The sequence below is a fragment of the Sparus aurata genome, chromosome 13 (assembly GCF_900880675.1).
Source record: "Sparus aurata chromosome 13, fSpaAur1.1, whole genome shotgun sequence".
Lineage (NCBI taxonomy): Eukaryota > Metazoa > Chordata > Actinopteri > Spariformes > Sparidae > Sparus > Sparus aurata.
The window spans coordinates 13,143,792-13,165,025 of NC_044199.1; the positions used below are offsets into that span (position 1 = coordinate 13,143,792).

At 42.3% G+C, this 21,234-nt stretch overlaps 2 protein-coding genes across 7 annotated transcripts in view; one reads left to right on the forward strand and one right to left on the reverse strand.

Annotated features, from left to right (window-relative positions):
- trim3b (tripartite motif containing 3b) overlaps positions 1-10,368 on the forward strand; it is a 35,481-nt gene extending 25,113 nt beyond the window's left edge. For 5 of the 6 annotated variants that reach the window (XM_030438122.1, XM_030438126.1, XM_030438123.1 and 2 more), the window contains 15 exons: positions 950-1,079; positions 1,689-1,799; positions 1,902-2,053; positions 2,347-2,527; positions 2,781-2,882; positions 3,068-3,166; positions 4,187-4,339; positions 4,621-4,999; positions 5,601-5,704; positions 5,829-5,996; positions 6,144-6,312; positions 6,853-6,894; positions 7,556-7,626; positions 7,745-7,885; positions 8,093-10,368. In XM_030438122.1, the coding sequence (XP_030293982.1) occupies positions 950-1,079; positions 1,689-1,799; positions 1,902-2,053; positions 2,347-2,527; positions 2,781-2,882; positions 3,068-3,166; positions 4,187-4,339; positions 4,621-4,999; positions 5,601-5,704; positions 5,829-5,996; positions 6,144-6,312; positions 6,853-6,894; positions 7,556-7,626; positions 7,745-7,885; positions 8,093-8,245 (2,155 nt within the window). In that variant the 3' untranslated portion in view covers positions 8,246-10,368. The remainder of the gene's footprint in view (positions 1-949; positions 1,080-1,688; positions 1,800-1,901; positions 2,054-2,346; positions 2,528-2,780; positions 2,883-3,067; positions 3,167-4,186; positions 4,340-4,620; positions 5,000-5,600; positions 5,705-5,828; positions 5,997-6,143; positions 6,313-6,852; positions 6,895-7,555; positions 7,627-7,744; positions 7,886-8,092) is intronic. The other variant, XM_030438128.1, reaches the window with a different exon arrangement.
- A 4,161-nt stretch (positions 10,369-14,529) lies between these two features.
- Positions 14,530-21,179, reverse strand: trim47 (tripartite motif containing 47). Its single transcript, XM_030438962.1, has 8 exons — positions 20,905-21,179; positions 20,307-20,518; positions 18,912-18,957; positions 18,642-18,737; positions 18,209-18,433; positions 17,838-17,860; positions 17,626-17,747; positions 14,530-17,044 (listed from the first exon to the last, which is right to left on the reverse strand). The coding sequence occupies exons 1-8, from the start codon at positions 21,085-21,087 to the stop codon at positions 16,515-16,517; spliced, it is 1,437 nt and encodes a 478-aa protein (XP_030294822.1). The 5' UTR covers positions 21,088-21,179; the 3' UTR covers positions 14,530-16,514.
- Positions 21,180-21,234: the final 55 nt, after the last annotated feature.

Below are 21,234 nucleotides of genomic sequence, written 5' to 3' on the forward strand. Positions count from 1 at the left end.
ATCATTAGCTCTTGCCCCACCGGCGCCCTTTCCACCACGTACAGTAACTGTTTGAGCCCGTGCTCCCCAGCTGGTTGTGCGTCAGACAAAGCAACAGTAATGTATCCAGGCCTCAGAGCGCTTCGGTGGTGTTGACACAGCGGTAGGTAGACAGAGACTTTTGTCAAAGCCCTCCGTTGTTCTCAAAAGCTCACCACTGCAGTTTACCGAGGCTTGGTTGATGCTGGCCTGTGTGGTGTCATAAATTAAACAGAACGGTGTTAGCTCGCAGCCCGAGCAGCTGCCAGACATCCTTGTGTACAACGACAACAGAGGATTATCCCCGACACTGACCTCAGGTGTCTTGCGGCATTAACAAACAATATAGTGATAACAGAACGCCATTGCATCACGTGTTGGATGGCAGCCGGGCGGTAGGCCAGGAGTGCGGTGCAATCTGCATTATTGCAGCTGAACTTTTGCTGACTGCGGGTTTGGTTGTGGCTTGAGGGTGTCTCATGTTAAATAGATTGCCTCATGAGGGCAAATTTAACCTGCAGTGCATCCTCGTCCTGTAGAGGGTTCGGTGGGATGGATGTTCGACTGCTGCCAGCATGAGTCAGACCTCCTCAAGCATAAACAAAATATGCAGCACACAAACATATTCTACCTAAAGTCTTCTGTCTCTTTGAGTCTCTGTTAGGCAGACTATTTAGCCAGAGATTCACTCACTGAAAGAGGAAAAGTTGTGTTTTCTCCTGAGGCTGTGGGTCCCGCGTATTGACTGATTCACACTTTCCCAGAATTTGTTGTGACAGGAGCACTATTTAGGCACTGCCTCTCAATTATAGTGATAAGGTGACAGCTCTCTCCCTCTAGTGTCCCCCTCGCCTTCTATCTCTGCTTCATTGCTAAACTGGATGTGACTCAGGAAGATTGTATATACTAATTCCTGCTGTCCTCCTTCCAGTTGTCTCCAGAACTACATTCCCCCGGAGTCTCTGACGCTCTCGTGCCCGGTGTGTCGGCAGACGTCCATCCTGCCGGAGAAAGGAGTTTGTGCTCTGCAGAACAACTTCTTCATCACTAATCTCATGGAGGTGTGACTCTTGATATCAGTTTATTTATTTTCTTAAAACTTCAAGTCAGACATAAATTGCGTGGAATAAAAGACAGAATGCAGATAAAACCCAAACAAGGAAGCAAAGATTGCTTCAAACGATTACAGACAGAACTCAAGACGGAGAGTCTGTGAATGTTTTTGTGAGTACCACTCCTGGTGTAGAACAGAGGGAGGACATTTTTGTAGAATGAGGTAATTGTGGACAGTCTTTTATTCTTCAAGAGGCTTAAATGGAGGGTTATGTGGTTTCTGTCAGGCATGTAGGGCTGATGATTAGGGTAAGAACGGGGTAGATAAAATTACAACAAGGATGTTTGTCCGCGTCATGGAGAGAAAGAACGCAACAGCCACCTACAAGGAAATTCAGACAAAGAGAAAAGTATTTATGGGGCATAAAGGTTAAGACACATACCATATACTGTTATTGTAAAGTCCCCATCTCAGCCCTACTCACTCTCCCTTTGTTCCGTCACCATTCAGTTGTCCACTTTCAGTGGTATGCAAAACCGCTCCTACAAAAACGCATAAAAAGGGAACGTTCATTGAAACTTCCTCATTAAAAAAAGTTTCAACTGTTTTTCACCAGGTTCTCCAACGAGATCCGGAGTGCTCGCGGCCAGAGGCCTGCAGTGTCCTGGAGTCAGTCAGCGCTGCAGCTGCAGGGAAGCCCCTCTGCTGCCCAAACCATGAGGGAAAGGTGAGAAGTCTGCCTACCTCTTTTGGTTTTTTTAGCAATAACAAAAAAAACTGCCTGCAAAGCCCAGCAAGAGTGAACAAGCATTTTTGTCTCCCTCTGCAGGTGATGGAGTTCTACTGCGAATCGTGTGAGACAGCCATGTGTCTGGACTGCACGGAGGGCGAGCACCGGGAGCATGTGACTGTGCCTCTGCGGGACGTCGTCGAGCAGCACAAGGCCGTGCTGAAGACACAGCTGGATGCCATACGCAGCAGGTGGGGGCTTGGTACTTTGATGACGCTCTCAGAGTATTTGCTTCACATCAGGTGTTTAGAAGCTTCAACATTTGGCCTAGATTCGGCGTCGGCCATCAAAGACCGGGGTTGGGTGAAGTACTCAGATGCTTACGTACAAGAGTAATACCACCAGTGTTGAAACACTCTGTTACAGGACTTTTAACTTTCAAGACTTTTTTACATGCACAAGAACCTTTATAAAACACAAAAAGTTCTAATTTCTTTGTGTTGTGTTTTTTTTAAAACATTTCTCACATTGTGTCCTCTCGCAGGCTCCCTCAGCTGACAGCAGCCATCGAGCTGGTGAGTGAGATCTCTCGCCAGCTGAATGAGAGGAAGACCGAGGCGGTCGTGGAGATTACCAGTACGTTTGAAGAGCTGGAGCGGGCGCTGCATCAACGCAAGACGGCCCTCATCACGGACCTGGAGAACATCTGCAGCACTAAGCAGAAGGCTAGTTACGCTTCCACACGTTCACATTTACAGAACATGCACTCACTGTGTCAGGTGCACTTGCATCTTTGCACGCACGGGCATTTCAACAAACAGGTAGCGGAACATGACCTGCCGCATGTCTCACATTCCCGTCAACACACTTCTGCCGACCGACCTTAATGGTTTCGACTTCCTCGCCCTTCCCCTCTCCTCCCACTCTTGCTCTTTTGTGTCCCTTTCTTTCCCTTATCTTCCACTTACCTGAGTGCAGGTCCTGCAGGCTCAGCTCTCATCTCTCCTCCAGGGGAAGGAACACATCCAGAGCAGTTGCAGCTTTACGGAGCAGGCTCTCAGCCACGGGAGTGCTACTGAGGTGGGCTGGCAGACTAATATGTACCAGCAAGCTAACAAACAGGTTACAACACATGAGGGAGTCGGGTACTGAAAGTGTTCCAGCAGCGAAGCAGGATTTTAGCTCATCTTGCAAATGAACTGAATGTTATGACATAATAAGAGAATGGCTTACACCGTACAATACGTGTCTTCTTGCGAGTGCAGGTGCTGCTCGTCCAGAAGCAGATGAGTGAGCGGGTCACAGCGCTGGCCAGACACGAATTCCCAGTTAGACCACATCAGAATGCACACCTGGACTGTCAGGTACCCACCGTTGTTTATTCTGGTACATAAGATTTCTATCTAATAATCTCATGATGAAGTTGGTTCGCTGGGGTCCAATCGTTAGAGAGAGGAAAAAAATGATATTGACATCAAAGCAATTTATACATTATTTTCCAAAAGAATCTCATAATGACACCTTAGAGGGTTTCACAGGTATTTTTACACATGGGCCCCTTTTAAAGGGATCTAAGGAGCTAGGATCTAAATGACACATACAGTTTACAAGGTCAAAAAAATCAGTGCAATGGGTGCAGTAGATCGACCAGTAGCCCATTTTGTGGCAGCAGTGGCTAAACCTCTCTTAGTAATCATTGAAGGCAGTTGCGCCATCAGAGTAAGTAATTTTGCCACAAACATGCTCGGATTGTCGTCTCACAACATTATTGACAGGATCTCCACAGAGACAGACCTCTCGGTTGAAGATCAAGGTCCTTTCTGTTTAAACAGAAACAGTCATTAGACTGTCATTAGCTCTGTTAGCCACCAGACTCCTTTGATGAAAGCTGTAATTTTACATGGGAGTTCCCTTGATCAGTGAGACCAGAAGTTCTCAAAAGCAGAAATCTTAACCGAGACAAAATCTCATCACATGGGGTCCTTGGTCACATTTCTTGTCAGTTTTTGGGGTCCTTTGACGAGTACAAGTGTAAGAGAACCACTGAGTCAGACATTCAGAATAACAATCTCAGCTTTTCGGTGGCAGAAATAAATCTTCTAATGGACTTACTCCGACAGTTAAAGTTGCACTCGAGGATACTTTTCCTGTTTTGCCGATGCAGGCTCAGGCATGTACTGGACCAATTCCAAAACACATGAGTTATGTGTAAACACAGGTTTAAAAATATGTTATAACCCTATGTAATTGCAATATTCTCTCTCCTCTTAACTCTGTTTTGCAGTCCTTAGCTTATAATAGATGCTCGACTTTCTTCATCAGCTACAGGTGTGTCCCAGTGGGCAATGGAAACTGACGTATCGCGTGTGTGTTGTTTGCTCCAGGTGGAGACTGAAGGTCTGCGACGCTCCATCCAGAACCTGGGTGTTCTCCTCACCACAGCAGCTGTGGCTCACACCTCCGTCGCCACGGGAGAGGGCCTCCGCCACGCAGCGACCGGACAGCACCACACGATCACCGTGACGACAAAGGACAAAGTACCGTCTTCAAAATTATTTAGCTGCATATTTCAGTTCAAAGTTCATGTTTTTATTTTTTCATTGTGTTCTATTTCAAGAAGTCAGTTTTTTTTTTAAGGTGGTCAACAAGGCAATTAAATAGGATTATCACTATCAAAAACAAATGTGTCTGCAGCTTGTGGTGTGTGTGTGTGTGTGTGTGTGTAGGTGTGTGTGTGTGTGTAGAGGCTGCAGCTATGTGTTTTGTGGTTTTTATTGTCTTCATTTGGTCTGGAATTGAATCAATGACCTCTCTGCAGGATGGGGAGCTGGTGCGGACGGGAAATGCTATTTTAAAAGCAGAGATAACGTCTGCGGACGGGAGCCGCGCTGCAGAGACAGAGATAGCGGACAATAAGAACGGCACGTACGAGGTGGGCTACACGGTCCGCTCTGAGGGAGAGTACTCGTTCGCTCTTATGCTGTACGGCCAGCCGATACGCGGCAGCCCCTTCCGGCTGCGGGCGGTCAAGCCCTCGGATGTGCCGCAATCTCCGGACGACGTGAAGAGGAGGGTGAAGTCTCCCAGCGGGACAGGGGGCCACATACGGCAGAAGGCAGTGCGACGGCCTTCCAGCATGTACAGCACCACCAAGAAGAAGGAGAACCCCATCGAGGATGAGCTCATCTACAGAGTGGGTAAGAAAAGGGCCTCAAACAGGAGAAAAAGTCCAAATGCAATGTAGAATGTCACAGTGGCAAAAGCGCAAAACGTCCTCCATAAAGCAAGCCCATGGGTTGTTTCACATGTTTTTTTTAATTAAACTTCAAGATTGGCATCTTCTCCTTTAGGCATCTTCTGTTTTCATGTCATGCCAGTAGAACACAAATCAGCCTGCTGTCACCAGATAAAGGAGTTGACTTCCACAGAAAACACTGTATTCACAACCTACAGTATGCAAGCAGAAAATCAAAGGCTTGAAAACAAATGTGGACGTCTAACAGAGAGAATCTAGTAGCTGCCTACTTCCACAAGCCATAAATAAATGAAGGCGCAGCAACATTCTTAATTCGGAGGATTTCCTTCCTCAAACAGGTCTGTCAAGTCTTTGCGGTTCACGAACCCAAACGTTAATTTATCTGCCTTTTGAAGTCTTAAGTTGTTGTTGCAGTGCACATTGTGAGTATTTTAAGTCCATAACCACTGGTACGAGCCTTTAAGCACGAGTATTACGCACTGAGACAAGGGTGAAAATGTCAAAAGGCACATTTACTGACTGTGTTACGACTTATTTGCCAGGTACTCGCGGCAGAGAAAAAGGGGAGTTCACAAATCTGCAGGGAATCTCAGCCTCTAGTAACGGCAGAGTGGTGGTGGCCGACAGCAACAACCAGTGCATACAGGTGAGGTGCACACAAAGGGGCATTTCAGTGCACCCACGCACAGTCACGCAGGGTAAGACAATACTGCTGTAGTTCTGGATGAATTGCACTCGTAAAAGGGGCTCTCTGAACAAACTGGTTACAGGTATTCTCCAATGACGGCCAGTTCAAGATGCGCTTTGGGGTCAGAGGTCGGTCTCCGGGGCAGCTGCAGAGGCCGACGGGCGTCACTGTGGACATGAACGGTGACATCGTGGTGGCCGACTATGACAATCGATGGGTCAGCATCTTCTCCTCCGATGGGAAGTTTAAGGTGAGATCTCAAGTATTCCAGGGTAAAAATATCTTACTGCTCCTTTAGTACCTAAATAACAAAATATATTAAAAAGGGACATGCTGCACGCTGGTGTAAAAAGTCATTTCCTGCTAAAATCCTGCTTTGTCTTCCTCCCTCCCGCAGAACAAGATCGGTGCGGGCCGGCTCATGGGTCCCAAGGGTGTGGCCGTGGATAAAAATGGACACATTATCACTGTGGACAACAAGGCCTGCTGCGTCTTCATCTTTCAGTCCAACGGGAAGCTGGTGACTAAGTTTGGAGGCAGGGGGACGTCTGATAGGCAGTTTGCAGGTGAGCCTGAACAGACCACTTGTTGAAAGGGAGCTCACGATGACCCCCTCTCTCAACTGACTTCCACATAACATTTGCCATATTTTGCATAATGTTTCATCACACAAACCATCACATGAACCCTATATATAGTATTTTGGATTTTGTTTTATATTATTCTTGTATTTCAATGTCTCAACAGTTGTCTTCCTCAGTGACCACACCATTCAGCCCAGTGACGAACTGTGTGTGTGTGTGTGTGTGTCTCTCCACTTTTGTTTAGATAGAAAGAACAATAATGTGTGCTTGATCTTATAAGTCTGACTCTCTATCAATACATCCCATCACATGCTACAGTCTGTGAAAAAGTATAAGCCTGTAAACATTTCGCTGGATGCAAAAACCCCGGCGACACAGCGCCCCCTTGCTTCCACCCCCCCCCACACACTGCGCCTGTGCTGAGCGACCTACTCTATTTTCTTCTTTGCTTATCCTTTATCTCTGACTACCTATTTTTCTTTCTTTCTGTTTCTTCCTCCTGTGTTTTTTTTTTCAATCCAGACAAACTTGGCCCAAACTTTAATAAATCTGGCTCAGTGTTCAGTAAGTACTAAGTGTGGCCTTGCTGCAACCTTAATCCCACAGTGCGGTGCCCTCTGTCTAACCCGACTCCCTGATTATGTGTCTGACCTCCTTGACAACCCAGATTGTTGGATCGAGCTGTGCCTGTACATTAATAATCACAGATATGTTGTAATAATCACCTGCTATTACAATACTCAACATTTTGTCACGTTGTGCGTTGTGGGGTTTTTTGGGGGATGTAAATGGCGATTGAAATGATCAGCACGAATGATTGTCACTGCTCCGGCTCCAGTGCCATGAAACTAACCAAGACAATCAGTATTATTAGAGCTCAGCCAATAAGATTTCCTTTTCAACCCAAATTGCTGCCTGTGATTCATTTATTCTAACCGTCTACATCTGGGACAACAAGATATGCTGTTGGGGATTTTAGTGGTGTCTTTGACATTCTGAGGAAAAGGGGGAAACAGCTCAAGTTAAAGCATCTACTGCATGAATAGAATGGCGAAAAAAACAGAACTGCTAACCGTCTGATTTGAACAAGGTTTTGTAAACGCAGCTTTAGGCACCACTTGTTGTAATCTGTGTTTAAACGGTCTACTAACAGTGAAGGGAGCGGTGCAAACTACAGGAACGTGTTTCCGTTTCCGCAATAACCGTCCTCTCTGTCCTCGTCCAGGTCCGCACTTTGTCGCAGTGAACAACAAGAATGAAATTATCGTGACCGATTTTCACAATCACTCTGTGAAGGTAAGAGTATGCTGTATTCCTTCATAAGGATATACAGTCCATCCATTTTCTGCATTGTTTGGATCGAAGTGCGCAGCGACATTGTTGACAGAATATTTTCACTGACTTTCTGTCCCAGGTGTACAGTGCAGATGGAGAGTTCTTGTTCAAATTCGGCTCTCATGGGGAAGGCAACGGGCAGTTCAATGCTCCCACTGGTGTGGCTGTGGACGCCAACGGAAACATCATTGTAGCTGACTGGGGCAACAGCAGAATACAGGTGAGACAGGCTTTATTCAGCCTGCCTGCTGTCAACTTAACTTTGACGGCTCAAATTATTTAAAACTTCCCATAGTTTTTTTTTTAACAAGTTACTATGGGAACTATGGGAAGTGGCCGATACCGGTTGGATTACTGATAATGTCATATTTTTGTATTCTAAAAATGAAACGTGAACATGAACGTTAATGTTTTTTTCCTACTCCAGGTGTTTGACAGCACGGGCTCCTTCTTATCCTACATCAACACATCAGCAGACCCACTGTACGGTCCCCAGGGCCTCGCCCTCACCTCAGATGGACATGTGGCTGTTGCCGACTCCGGCAACCACTGCTTTAAGGTTTACAGATATCTGCAGTAGGCTGAGGGAAGACATCGCCAACACAACTCCTGCTTAGACAAATTAACATCACATATTGCTTTTGGATATAGAGCTGCGGTGTGCCAGCACACTTTACAGTGGTGCCAGGTTTCCACAAATCAATTTAGTCTGTATATACTTTTGAACATAATAACATTCAGAGCTTGAGACCAATACATTTGAGAAACATAAACAAACTCCAACCCCAACAATTTAAGTGTAAGTAATTCTTTTTTCTTTTTTTTTTTTTACATATAGATTAAATAAGCTAGGTATCCCAAAAATTACTGCAGGAGGTCCCATTAATTCTAGAAGACCATCCTGGTGAAATAAAGATTCAAAACGAAATTAAAGTTAAGCATCTAAGGAGTAAAAAACATGATTTTAACATTAGATATTTTCTTATTGGGTCACTCTTCTGTCCACCTCAAACCCTCAGTACCTTAAGTTTTTAACCACACTTGTAACAAGACGTTTCAGCTCTAGTCCTTAAAAGTGGGGCCTCAACAGTAGATAGTCTGCCAGTCTGACGCTGTTGATTTTTTTGAGGCGGCAACACAGATGGGCAGCTCTCCCAGCAACCAGCAAACAAAGCGAGACACAGGATGATGATGATGATGATGATGATGATGATGCTTTGTGATTGAACAATGCTCAGGCCTTTCATTGAACACCGTCGCATGTCCGTGTGTGCTCCAAAAAAAAGAAAAATGACCCCGCTGTCACTGCCTTCAATTTCTCATCAGTAAACACAATGCAGACAGGATTGTGTTGTTATGCTCATTCTGCACCTTATCAGTCTGAGAGGATTTTTTTTTCTTATTCTACTTTTGAATCACAACATGAGTGATATGCAAGTCTTTTTGGGGTTTTTTTTTGCGTCGGTACCCAAAGACAAGCGTCAAGAAGCACAACAGTTAGTGGACAGTTTTTTTAAAACCAGCTCTTAACATTAAGTTTGGTCCCTTCCAGCTCGTCTTTCTCTTCTTTCTTTCCAACCAAAACACGATTCTTATATCTGACCCCACTGGTTCTTGCACTTTTGTGTATTCACATCTGCCACCGTATGTACTTGTACATATGCATATTTAGGTGTATAGATGGATTCAGTGTCCATGTTCTTCCACTATAGAGCCTACGTATTCCAGCACTTAACCAATCAAGGATTTCAACACTGGAACATGGTAATATAGCGGAGGGTCATGCCAAGTAGTAGCCCGCTGAATGACATCAATGGAGCAAAGTTGTATACACATTATTTGCTGTGTTTTATTTTTTCAAAAGGACTTAATTTATTTTTTATTTTATTTTCTACATAATTTGTTCTACAAATTATTTTTCTAATTGGTGCATTTGAACTGTCTCCTCTTTGCCAAACGTCGTTGTACATAGGCCTTGTAACTCGTAGCACTGACAGCCGCTCTCTCTCTCTCTCTCTCTCGTTCGCCTCCTCCCACAAGCTCACACCAGTAACTTCTCCCTCTGCCAAAACGTATTGTTGTAAGTTGATGTTGAACATTGCACAAAATACAAATATTATAAGAGTTATATAGTTTGCAAGAGTAATATATGCCTCTGTGTATAGTTATCATTGAACATAATCAAAAAAAAAAAAGAAAAGTGTACTGTATATTGCAATCATATTCTTGTTGTAGCTGAGAAGCACCTTTATCATGGAGTTTTGTATTCACATGTCGGTTGAGTTCAGTGTTTTTGAAGGTTCCTCTGCACAGACGAACACCGGCGAACGTGCAGTGACGGCAAAGTTTCTCACCTGTGTTCTATGAATAAACTGTCCGATTGATCTGTAATTCGCTCCCTATTTCCGTCAGCATTTCCCATTTCATTGGAAAACTCTCTTTAATAATGACAGATTTGACTTTCTCCCCCCAATTTAATTTGTCCTCTGCCTTACTACTTTTGTTCTTTTATGTCTGCCTCTCATCCTGTATCTGACCCACTCATATCCGTGTGAAATAAAGGAAGCGCATATTAATGAAACACCACATCAACCATCTTGTGAAGCCTACTGTATACAACCAGAGGCGAGTCTTACAAGACGTAATCATTTATGTAATCATGGCAAAGGTATGATTGTAAATATTAAATAATGACACTATGAACTGTTGTGCAAATGATCTTTTTTGTGTAACAACGCTTTAATTAATGCATTCCTTTTTTTCTGCCGAGACGAGAATCTGAATATTCACCTGCCTTTTAAAGTAGATTAGCTTCTGAGTCCCACCTATCAAACCTTTTTGGGTTTTTTTTTTTGTGAAACGCCATTGCTCTCTAGTGGCTATTTGAAAAAACTGTCAAGTTAGCTGCAAACATGGTCAGTTATATGATGTAGAAATTTTTTTAAAAAGTAATGGGAACTCCACTGAATCAGCTTGTTCAAAAATGTCATTTTTTTTCAATTACAAAACACTCGAACGTGAGCAGCCACTTCAACTTACATCTTTGGTAGTAATAATGGTGACCTCATCTTTTTTAGTCATTTCAATCAGGAGAGACCGAGTGGCATGAATAAGTGTTTACTGCAGTATGCGCATCAGATGGGAGTCTTTTGCAATCAGGCCCCATTGTGAAGTCCATTTTATTTCAAGTGGGAGGGTGATCCTAGGCCTCAGTGTTGGTGATGGGATGGTTGTGATGGCTCAAGACCGGGAAACGATTCGGTGTAGGTGAATGGGCTGGAAGAAGGTCACACCGATTTTGCAGTGAAATGGCGGCTGACAGCAGCGAAGAGGAGGCACCAGTGGTTTTCGGAGAATTTACCATTACACATTGTCCCTGCACATACTGTGACTAGAAAGGTTGCCAAGCAAAATACAAAGCTAACAGAAATGGATGGACTAAGACATTGACAGTTTTTCACACATACTGGCAACTATTGGAACTTTTTCAGGTTGTTAATGTCTTTATGGAGGAAACAAACACTTGGACCCAAACCCAGAACATATACACGTCTCACAGAAACTCTAGTCAAATATATTTAGGGAGTGTAGGGAGTTGATTGGACCTCTCCCACAAAACCTCTGTTGTAGACCTGTAAAGAACATACAGTGCACATTCACACGCGAAGCAAAACTCATAGATACATTCAAACAGACGCAGGTAAGAGACGAGGAAAAAGGTGTTGACCACAAAACGCACAACGCTAGAAAAAATTCTCAAGGGTGATGACCCATATTACAGATAAATGGACATAAAATATACCCAGAACGTTTACTTGTTACACAGTAACTGCGTCAATTTTTTTTTTTTTTTATCTGTTTCATAGAGCTCTATAAGTTTCTCAGCCTCTGAAACTTGGTTTGAATGAGGAACTTAACACAAAAAACCCTTTTTAATGGGAAAAAACAGGGAAAAGGAGCAGAAAAGCAGAGAGTATGACAATTAAGAAAACTGTGAAAAATGTATCATGACACCTCCCTCGAGAGACCTCCTAAAACCCCATTAATGAGGAAAAAAATGGAGGGATAGTTTGGAAGACTTGCACAAGAGGGAACCTTCTGCCAAGGATTGAAGGCATCGTGACATTTGAAATAACAGAATTACAACAGCGAAATGGGGGAAGTAATGCAGATCACGACACCACTTTAAAGTGAGCAAAGATCAGCTTCCAACACCTGCATTAGTGAGCAAAGTTTGAAAGCTGCTTTGGGAAGATGGGCAAAAGAGAATGACCCTCTTCCAAGGTCTGCAGGTGCCTTGACATTAAAAATTTGAGAAACAACTCACAAAAAATCCTTAATTTGAAGCACCTAGCCATAAAATGGAAAGCTGTAACATGAGAATGACCCGAGTAAAGCTATACCACACAAACAGTATGTTACAAGAGCACAAAAACATAGCAAGTGAAGATAAATGAATCTTCACTCAACTTTCCATCGACATGGATGGGGGTGAGTAGAAGATTAAATAACTCAAGATTTTCATTTTTTGGATAAAACTTAACCATTCACTTCTAAAAAGAAAACCATCTGATGCTACATAGTTGAAATGAGAGAAAGAGACAGAGGGGGAAATTATGAGAAATTTCATGGTGTGTGCATGTGTGCGTTTGAAAAGAGAAGAAAGTGGCAAGATATGAAAACAGAGAGCAGCAGTTTAAAAAAGATGTCACATGGTTCAAATATAACACAACCCACTCAAAACAAGTTAGGGGTATTATCGAGATATGGGTGCATATAGGCATGTACATGGATATGCAATAAAAGTCATATGAAATGTGCCACAAAACACAAAATGGCAGTTCAGATATTTCACAGAATAATCAGGTGAAACAATAAACTGTCCCAATATCCCGAATTCCTTTTGAGCAGTGTAGTTTAGACTGAGCACGAAGGTCCCTACCTCTGGGGAGGTGATGCTCAGGATTTCACAGACAGGCTCGTTGAAGAGCGATGTGAAGTCCTGAAGTTTGTCCAATTCCTCCTGCTGTCACCTCTTTTTCGTTTCACCCACCGTTTTCCTCCGTGCCTTCCACTTGGCGGACAGCAGACGAGATAGAAGTCGGAGAAGTCGAACAACCGCTGAGCCAAACTAGCAAAAATACTAAAATGACAAAAAAGCTACTCCTGGCAGTCAGAAAATGCCCAAAAAGGCACCCTGTTTTTCCTCCTCAAGGGTTGTACACATCCCCGTGTGTCTCCGTAAAAAAGACAGGCGAGAAAAATCATCCAGCAAAAATATTTTTCAGTCAATCTTACTTTTTCTTCTCTCATTCCATTCAAAGGGATTTTTTACAGAGGAAATTCAAGTAATGTGCAATATTTATGAGGTAAAACTACAAACTCTTTTCCATAACTGGATAAACAAACTTCTCGGGCGAAAACTGAGGCCCCCAGTACACTGCCTGAAGCTAGATAGGTGGCAGGGTCCGCCAAATGTAAACAAAGTAAAACAGGTCCATTTGCTTATTCTTGATATACAGTCGTGAAAACATAAACAAATCATCGGTCAAGTCGAGAGTCTTAATGTTCCCAATATAGAGAAAGTACATTAGCTATTGAGTTCCTTGTCAAGCCTTTTCACATTAAACAAGCCTGCCCTCTAGTGGAGATCTGAAATACTGTCAGCTGCAAACATGGACTGCTCCAAGCTGTAGAGACTGAAGAAGTAATGGTCGTTTTAAATATATGAGTTGCTACAAAACACTGAAACATGAGTGGCCATTTCAACTTTTCACTTTCTTTGGTCAGTTTGTTTATTAAAAATAGTGACATTTTATAATTGACATCATTAATAAGTCACTGATCTATAGTTAATTGGGCTTTAGTCAATAGTTGACAAGCACTGAAATGCTTTATAAACCATGCTGTCTGTTGCAACTTCATGACAATTTAGATTAACCACACATCACTTATTAACCATTTACAAATGATTCTAAATATCCATTGGAACTGAACACAACTGATTAACAAATGTCTTATAAAGCATTTCATTGTCAACAGCAACTGCTACCTTAAGTTTGAGTAACAATAAGTTCACCATTAATTAATGGCGGTTATAAGTGTAAACATAAGACTCCGTCCTCCCTTTGCATGGTTTATGATTTTTGCAGTATAAACACTACTACAAAGACACTGAATATTACTGCAAAAACCTACTATTTTGCATCTTCATTTGAAATGTCAAGTCAGTATCCATCTTCTGAGACTGTAAACCAAATGAGTCATAAAAGACTGAGGCTCAAAATCTGTTGCGTAAGGTCACCATTAGAGTGTGTGCTCATTGAAATGCAGAGATGTTTTCCTGTCCTACACTGCGGGGACAGTGCTGCAGCTTGTAAAACATAGCTTCGATCCGTCTAATAAGTAGACATATCATTCATGTTCGTGTATTTGTATCACATTGTATGGTCGACTATTTATACGGCCCTTTGTTAACACTGCATCTCTGAAATGAGACTAGGAGAACGGTCACTACTGAGTCATTACCAAAGCAGGAGGAGGAGATGATGGAGAGAGCCGTTTTCTCACCTCCTCCTTAAATGTTCCCGCAGTAAGAAAACTGAATCATTAACGCCAAACTGTCTCAGATGGTTAAATGCGGATGCTGGACCAGAATAGCAAACAGGGAGCAAGTCCTCGCTGCAAAGACTCAGTTCCTTTTGTGATTCTGACAGGTATAATTTGGGACTTCAACAAAAAGCTACTCAACCATATCAAAAAAGGTTAAGAACTTGGTTTATAAATCACAAAAAAAATTTAGACCATCTCAAAACCAGTACATGGAAATGGTATAAGTTCAATATTTGGATGGTGTAAAGCATGTAAAAACCAAAAAAACGTAACGCCTACTTAAAGACAACACTGAGTTGGTTACAGTATGTCAATAATTCAAACCAAATTACAAGCCAGTAATACTCTGCTATAATAGCTGAAAAGAGAGGTAATAATGATGAGAAAAGTGGGTACAGCAAGTGGATAATAGTGGCATTAAGGGAAATAAAACACAAGTCTTTTTCCTCTTTTAATCTCACTGTAAAATCGGAGAAACACGAAGCACAGTTATAGCAGGTTTTTTTTTTCTTTTTCAGGGGGGGGGGGGGGGGTCACACTTAAGACGAAGCCCAAAAATTGCTAAGCTGAATACATTAACGGAATTTTGCAGGGAAAAAGTATGTATAGCTTTTCAATGAGGTATACAGTCTCAGACAAAACACATATCAGCAGATACGCAAAAGTTAACAGAGTTTAAGTCCAAACACAAGAACACCTTAGACGCCTAAAATTTTACAAAAAAAAAAAAAAGGAGCAACTTGAGCTTGGCTGCCGGGACCACCATTCTGTTAATAATAATCACTGCCCATGCTGTAAAATGCTTCTGCTGTGCTCCTTGGTACAAGATTTGAAAAGGAAAAAAGTAAATGCACGACCCTGTAAAAACAGTAGGCATCTTACTTGTGGGAACTGCACAACAAAAATTTAAATCTGTCAAGTTGATAACACTCAAATAAGAATGTTTTAAGCATGATTATGAAGGCAGAACAAAATATAATTGTCCTAATACACGTATTGTTTACATTCAAAAATCTAATAAAAACAGCATTGATTGTTTTAAAAAAATAAAATCCCCCTGGACAATCATAGCCCAAGCAGCACGAAGACCAACTCAGTTATTATCAAATCTAAAAGCAAGATTACTTAAAACAAAAGTTAAGAAAGTAATTGCAAAAAAGAAAAAAAAGGATGAGCATGTAACAGAATCATCATTCAGCTTTCAACAGGGTTTTGGTTGTTTAAGTCCACCTGGCTCTTGGCTGATAATGTTGGAGTCTTCTTTTATAAAAAAAAAAAAAAAAAAAAAAAAAAAAAAGTACATGACATCTACAATTTTACCCATCGAAAGACATGCCTGTCAGCTTTACCGTTAGCTTATTTGAAACTGTTCACTTTTTAAAATCTGCTTATTTCAGGCTAAAAATACCTGAACAAAGCCAAACGACATGATTTCATAGCTTCAGTATGACTGCATACATGAAATAAGGTTAAAATGTGAATATACAGGACGAAAAAGGAAAAACTGTAAATATATATATAATTTAAAATAAAAAGGTGACTTTAAAAAGGCTGAAGGTAAAATCATCTACACTGATGTTGACAAACAACCCCGAGCAAATTGTTCCTGGAACCATTTTCTGAGAGCCTAAATCCCAGTAAACCGGACAATTTCAGTCAAATAATCCCGATAATCAGCAATTACTGTCTGTTCTTCAGTCTTGAATTATTGAGGGAAACTAAACTGTCAACAGCTATCAATGTGATAACTATGTCATATGTCCTTCACATGTCCAGTGCTGGACTCTGCCCTGCAAAAACGTAGTTTATGTACAGTAGTATGGCATAGCAGTTGCTAATAAGATAAGAGCTGTATATGCTCTAATCAAGAAGAGCATCTGAGGCATCTGCATCCCAGCAGACACAGTGATATAAACAGCAAAGCACCTCACCTAACTCCCAGCCACAGTAGTCAGGGGTATAAGCCTACAGTGAGTGTGTCTAGGTTATAAGATACCAAATTTAAAATGTTCAACCTCAGAGACACCTGGTAAATCTTATCAATGTAACCCTTACTTTTAAGTAGTACCAGTAAGACCAACAAGAAACAGCTCAAATGCATACAATATACGACTCCAAGGGTCAACATCACCCTGGCAAACAGCCCCAGCTGTGAGATTAAACTCAGCTGAACAGTAAATCTGAACAACACTGGAATACATTAGTAAATTGAATCAAACCCATTAAAGCTCCATTTCTCAGTAATAGTGGCATATCTGCAGCCTGCTGCCAGGATCATTCTTCCCTGGGCTGAAGAAAGGGTAGACAGGTTCCTCGAAGCAGGTGTCAAACATGTACAGTCTCTTCATTGTCACGGCGTCGTAGAAACTGAGACGCCCGTTGTCGTAGTCCAGATACACGCCGACCCGAGGAGAGTTCCAATAGTCGGCAACAGGGATGCGCCCGTGCTCTCCGTTGGCATACAGCCGGTCCTGCAGACACAGGCTCCAGTACCCTGCGGAAGGAGTGAGGCTGACAAAGCCCTTCCTGTTGCTGCACTCAGTGGTGACTCCGAGGTACCAAACACCTTTGTCCCTCACATCCACCTCCCAGTAGTGCTGGCCACTGGCGTACTGGGCTGTGGCGAGGACACCGCAGAATCGGTTGAAGCGGGCAGGCAGGTCTGGCTCCTGGTTGCGAACACGGCCCTCCTCCACTTTTGTGTCAAAGTCTGAGATGAGCAGGTTTGGGTGAGCGGTGTCTGGGTCTAAGGTGAGGTTCTGAGGCACTAGAAGACAAACAGGGAGAAATTAGTTCACCTTGCTCATTGGGCTCAAGCTGATCAAGCATTTATTAAAAAAAAAAAAAAAAAAAAAAAAAAATCCAATTTGCAAATCTGCTAGTTCTCTTGGATGAAAATGTCAAACCAGAAAGAGCTGCACTTATTGTTCAGTGCTATAGTGCAATTAGGCTGACCGGCCAGCTTTTGTCAAAAATGTTTTAACACCGCCTCCCAGCCGATGATTGATCGAACTAATGTTATATGATTTGACTTCATTGATTTATCTGTGGCCGCCCACCACAATAACATAAAAATATGTGGCAGTCCATTTAAAAAAATTAAATCTCAAAAAAGTTATGTGAAACAAAGTAAAGCAATGGAGGTGTATATAGACCTATTATATGATATTATTTAATAATTTAAGAATGCGTGGGTGCACCTCCTTCCACATACACACCGCCCCCAACAGCACTCATGACTGCATCAGGATACTGCCGACAAAAACTCTTCCCTATATTGACAGCATGAGACTTCAAATGGCAGCACTATTTGTTCAATGCATGCCTCTGTAAGTAGAGTAAACTCACTGGTATGCAGCACATGCATCATCTTCTTCCACATAATAAGCTGGAAGGGCCCTGAGAAGTCTGTAAATTCAGTCTGACAGTTAACTGGCTCCAGAGATGTGAAAGGCTTGCAGTGGATGGCCCTGTGGAAGAAAAATGTTCAAAGTTTTTAAAGGCCAATTCCAAATTGGATTTTTAAGCAGTCTACATTAAATACATGGTAAGCTACTTACTCATTGAATGTCTCAGCAAGGCTCTGTTAGAGGAACAAAAGCATGTTTGATTACAGTTGAACAAACTTTATAGCATTCTTATAGTCTCAAGAGAACTTTGTTTACATACAGTCAGTGGTGGATTTAACATGCAATTCAAACACCAACATGTTAATGAAGCCTGAAGTTATGCCAATAGGGAGAGAGAAATGCCGAATACAAATGTTCCCATCTACCATTTGGCGATATTTTGAAAGAGAGCAATCAATGCATTACCATATAAACAACAACAACAACAGTAAAGGGTTATCTATACTGTAAAGCTCATACAGAAGCACAGTGTAGAGAGTTAAGTCACCTCTGTGAATCAGGAAGCTGACGTGTTGACTGACCTCAAAGCTAGTTTTCCCACCGATGTGGCTGTGGATATTAGATATAGCTTTGTCCACATCTGCTGCCTCCTTTTCCACAATCTTCAAGTTGTCGTCTATGACGGCCATATTAGCCACTTCCTCTGCGTCAAGGCTCTCGAGCAGGGAGTCCCTTTCATCAAGCAAAAACTGGACCATGGCACCGACATCCGCCTCTATCTTCTCCTTGAGTCTCTGTTTCTTCAGCTGGAGGACAGAGCGGTTCAGAGGATAAAGAATGAAGGATTTGATGAGAAGTGCCAATCGTGTGCATATTCAGTTTTAACATTTCAGTGCAAAAATCAGGGAAAATAGAAATGATTATCATTCGAACCAAAAATTCAGTAAATTAAGGCTTGGCCAACAAACAATGTTCACCAGCAAAAAAAAAAAAAAAAAAAAAAAGGCCACCTACCCTGACTTCATTCTTGGTGCGCTCATCAGCCGTTATAACTTTCACACATTGAGACTTCTGCCAGTTGAGCTCCATCAGCCTCAGTTTCAACTCCATCTGTAACAAAACATGTACATCAAGACACATGCACATGAGAAAACATAAAAAAAAAAAAGAAAAAAAAAAAAGACAAATATTCTAGATGTAGTGACTAGGCTGTGAAGCAAAGGTCATACCATCTCCAATCCCAAATGTGCACATACCAACACAGACGACTGCATCTAGACTTACCTTCATATCATTAACAACTTCTGGAACTGGTGCTACCTCATGGTGTCTGAAATATAAACAAATGGCCAGGCAGTTAGTGGTTTAAAGAACAATTTGTTCTACAAACCCAAAACACTCAAGTTCCCAGCCAAACAACAAGTATGTATCTGTGAGTCGAACAACCAGTGTCGAGTGCATTTCCTTCATCGCAAAACGTCTGAAAAGCAAAAATTAAGTTGCAGTGTTCTTCATTGGCATCTTTGCTGTTCAAGTACTACGTTTGTTAATGTCCTAACGCCTTCTGTGGAACCACCAACAGGATGTGAACTGTACAGTCAAGCTTGTGCGTTCTTATGCACAATACAAACAAAAGGGGGCCCACGCAGGGAAACACTGCCACCATTAAGTGGTAAAAACTCCACAGGGTACCACACAGGAGTAATTTTCCCAAGATGCATTTTAACAATTGTGGATGCATGATGATAACATGCGAGTAAAAAACACTCCATGTGGTCGGTTGCTTAGCAATCGGTTCACCCTTGACAAAATTTCCCCAGCCCTGACATTTGCCAAAACTCCTGGATTGTCCATGTGAATATGTTTATAGAGATATCAAAAAACCTCTGCCCTGGAAAATGCCTGGATCTTTAAAAATATTCTTCGCCCAATCACAGACAGCCACAGTGGCTGGCCTGCATTGTAGTGGAATGCAGTCAAGAACACATTTCTTAAACATGATAGTGAAAAGCCAAGGACAGTCAATAACATTGTGTCTAGATTCAACTGGGTTGAACGTATACTGTACATTATTGTAAAGTCAACTTTCTCTTTAAAAAAAAAGGAAAACATCTAGACTTAAGAGCATGCTCCCCCCTTTTTGATGTGAATGTCAGTAAATGGCAAGATTTATACAACGTCTACACCTACACAGAGATAGTTCAAGATGAAGCCGATTCTGGCTCCTGTGTTGTGTATCAAGCTGCATTCTGGCTGAGGATAAGTGATTTTAAGAGCAGATATGTATAGCAGACAAAAAGTGCAATGCAGTTGATTTCAGGAGGATTTTAAACCGACTTTACATGACCATTTGTTTTTAATACAATCTGGAAGTTTTACTAAAGGCAACAAATCAAGGCACAATGCGGTGATTAACTGTTGAGGTTTAGAGATTTTTAAGGAAAAAAAAAACCTCTACAGTTCATAATGCATGCAAGTATTGCCCAAATGAGGCATGTTTGTGCACCAACTCTCACATTAATATTTGGAATGACAAGGTCTACATTGGTACCCTGACCTAAGCAATCTCTATGACGAGTATTTACAACCGGTTCCGATTCTTAACGAGGTGTGCAATTGACCCAAAAGTTGGTACATTTTCCATTCTTGCATTAAAAAATAGGTGGGAACACGACCAACCTGTGTGCTCTGGATTCCCTGCAGACTACACAGATGGGCCTCTTGTCAGTCTGGCAGTACAGTTTCAGCTCTTCTCCGTGTTGGTCGCACTTTCCATCGACTTTAACGGGCTTAGTTTGTGCGGGACAAGAGCCCAGACAGTCCAGATCGTCCAGTTTGGCAACCAGGTTCTGCACCAGGTAGTTTTTGGTGAAGCTCCTCTTGCTGAACACCTGAGCGAACAAAGAAAGCAACGGAGAAAGGCGCAGGAACCTGCTTGTAACCGAGCCTAAAGTCAGCATTACACCGTTTACAGTTACGTTACGTTACTCGCTGAAATACAAAGTGAGGTCGCTGTTGTTAGCTAACGTAGCCGTCCTGCTGTTAATTTACCGTTAGCTAGTTATCATAGCAACGTTAGCCACAAAAAGGCACTGCGTAGCCAATGTCATTTTTTTCAAGGACCGTCCAAAGGCTTGTCAATACTGAATAAATTCACCAGCATACAATTCAAGGTGATATTGTCGCAAGTGAACCGATATAATTTTTTTGAAAAAAAAAAAAAAAAAAAAAAAAAAAAAAACCTGGTGGAAAACACAGACAACCTACATAAACTTACCGTGCGGCACTGGGGGCACTGATAACCGTAGTCTCCGCCATTTTCATCCCAGTGCATGCAGATGCAGAAGCGACAGAAATTGTGCCCGCATTTCAGTATGACCGGGTCTTTGAAGAAATCCAAACAAATGGCACACGTGAGCTCTTTCCGCAGGTCGTCTCCAGTTGCTCCAGCGGTAGCCATGTTGACAAGCCGAAAGCCGCGCAACACTTCCGCAGCTGGAAGTGGAAGTTGGAGGAGGAAGGAGGGAGGAAAGCGGCCTCATTTGTGGTGCGTCATATTCCCCCTTAACCAATCAGATTTCCCTCCTCCTCTCTCCCTCTGTCTCTC

Excerpts from the sequence above, each read along its gene's own strand:
- trim47 (XM_030438962.1), bottom strand. The coding sequence starts at position 21,087 with ATGGCTACCGCTGGAGCAACTGGAGACGACCTGCGGAAAGAGCTCACG. Across the intron at positions 20,519-20,904 it reads AGTGCCCCCAGTGCCGCACG|GTGTTCAGCAAGAGGAGCTT; the intron begins GTAAGTTTATGT and ends TTGTTCGCTCAG. Across the intron at positions 17,748-17,837 it reads CTTGCTGAGACATTCAATGA|GGCCATCCACTGCAAGCCTT; the intron begins GTAAGTAGCTTA and ends TTTCTTCCACAG.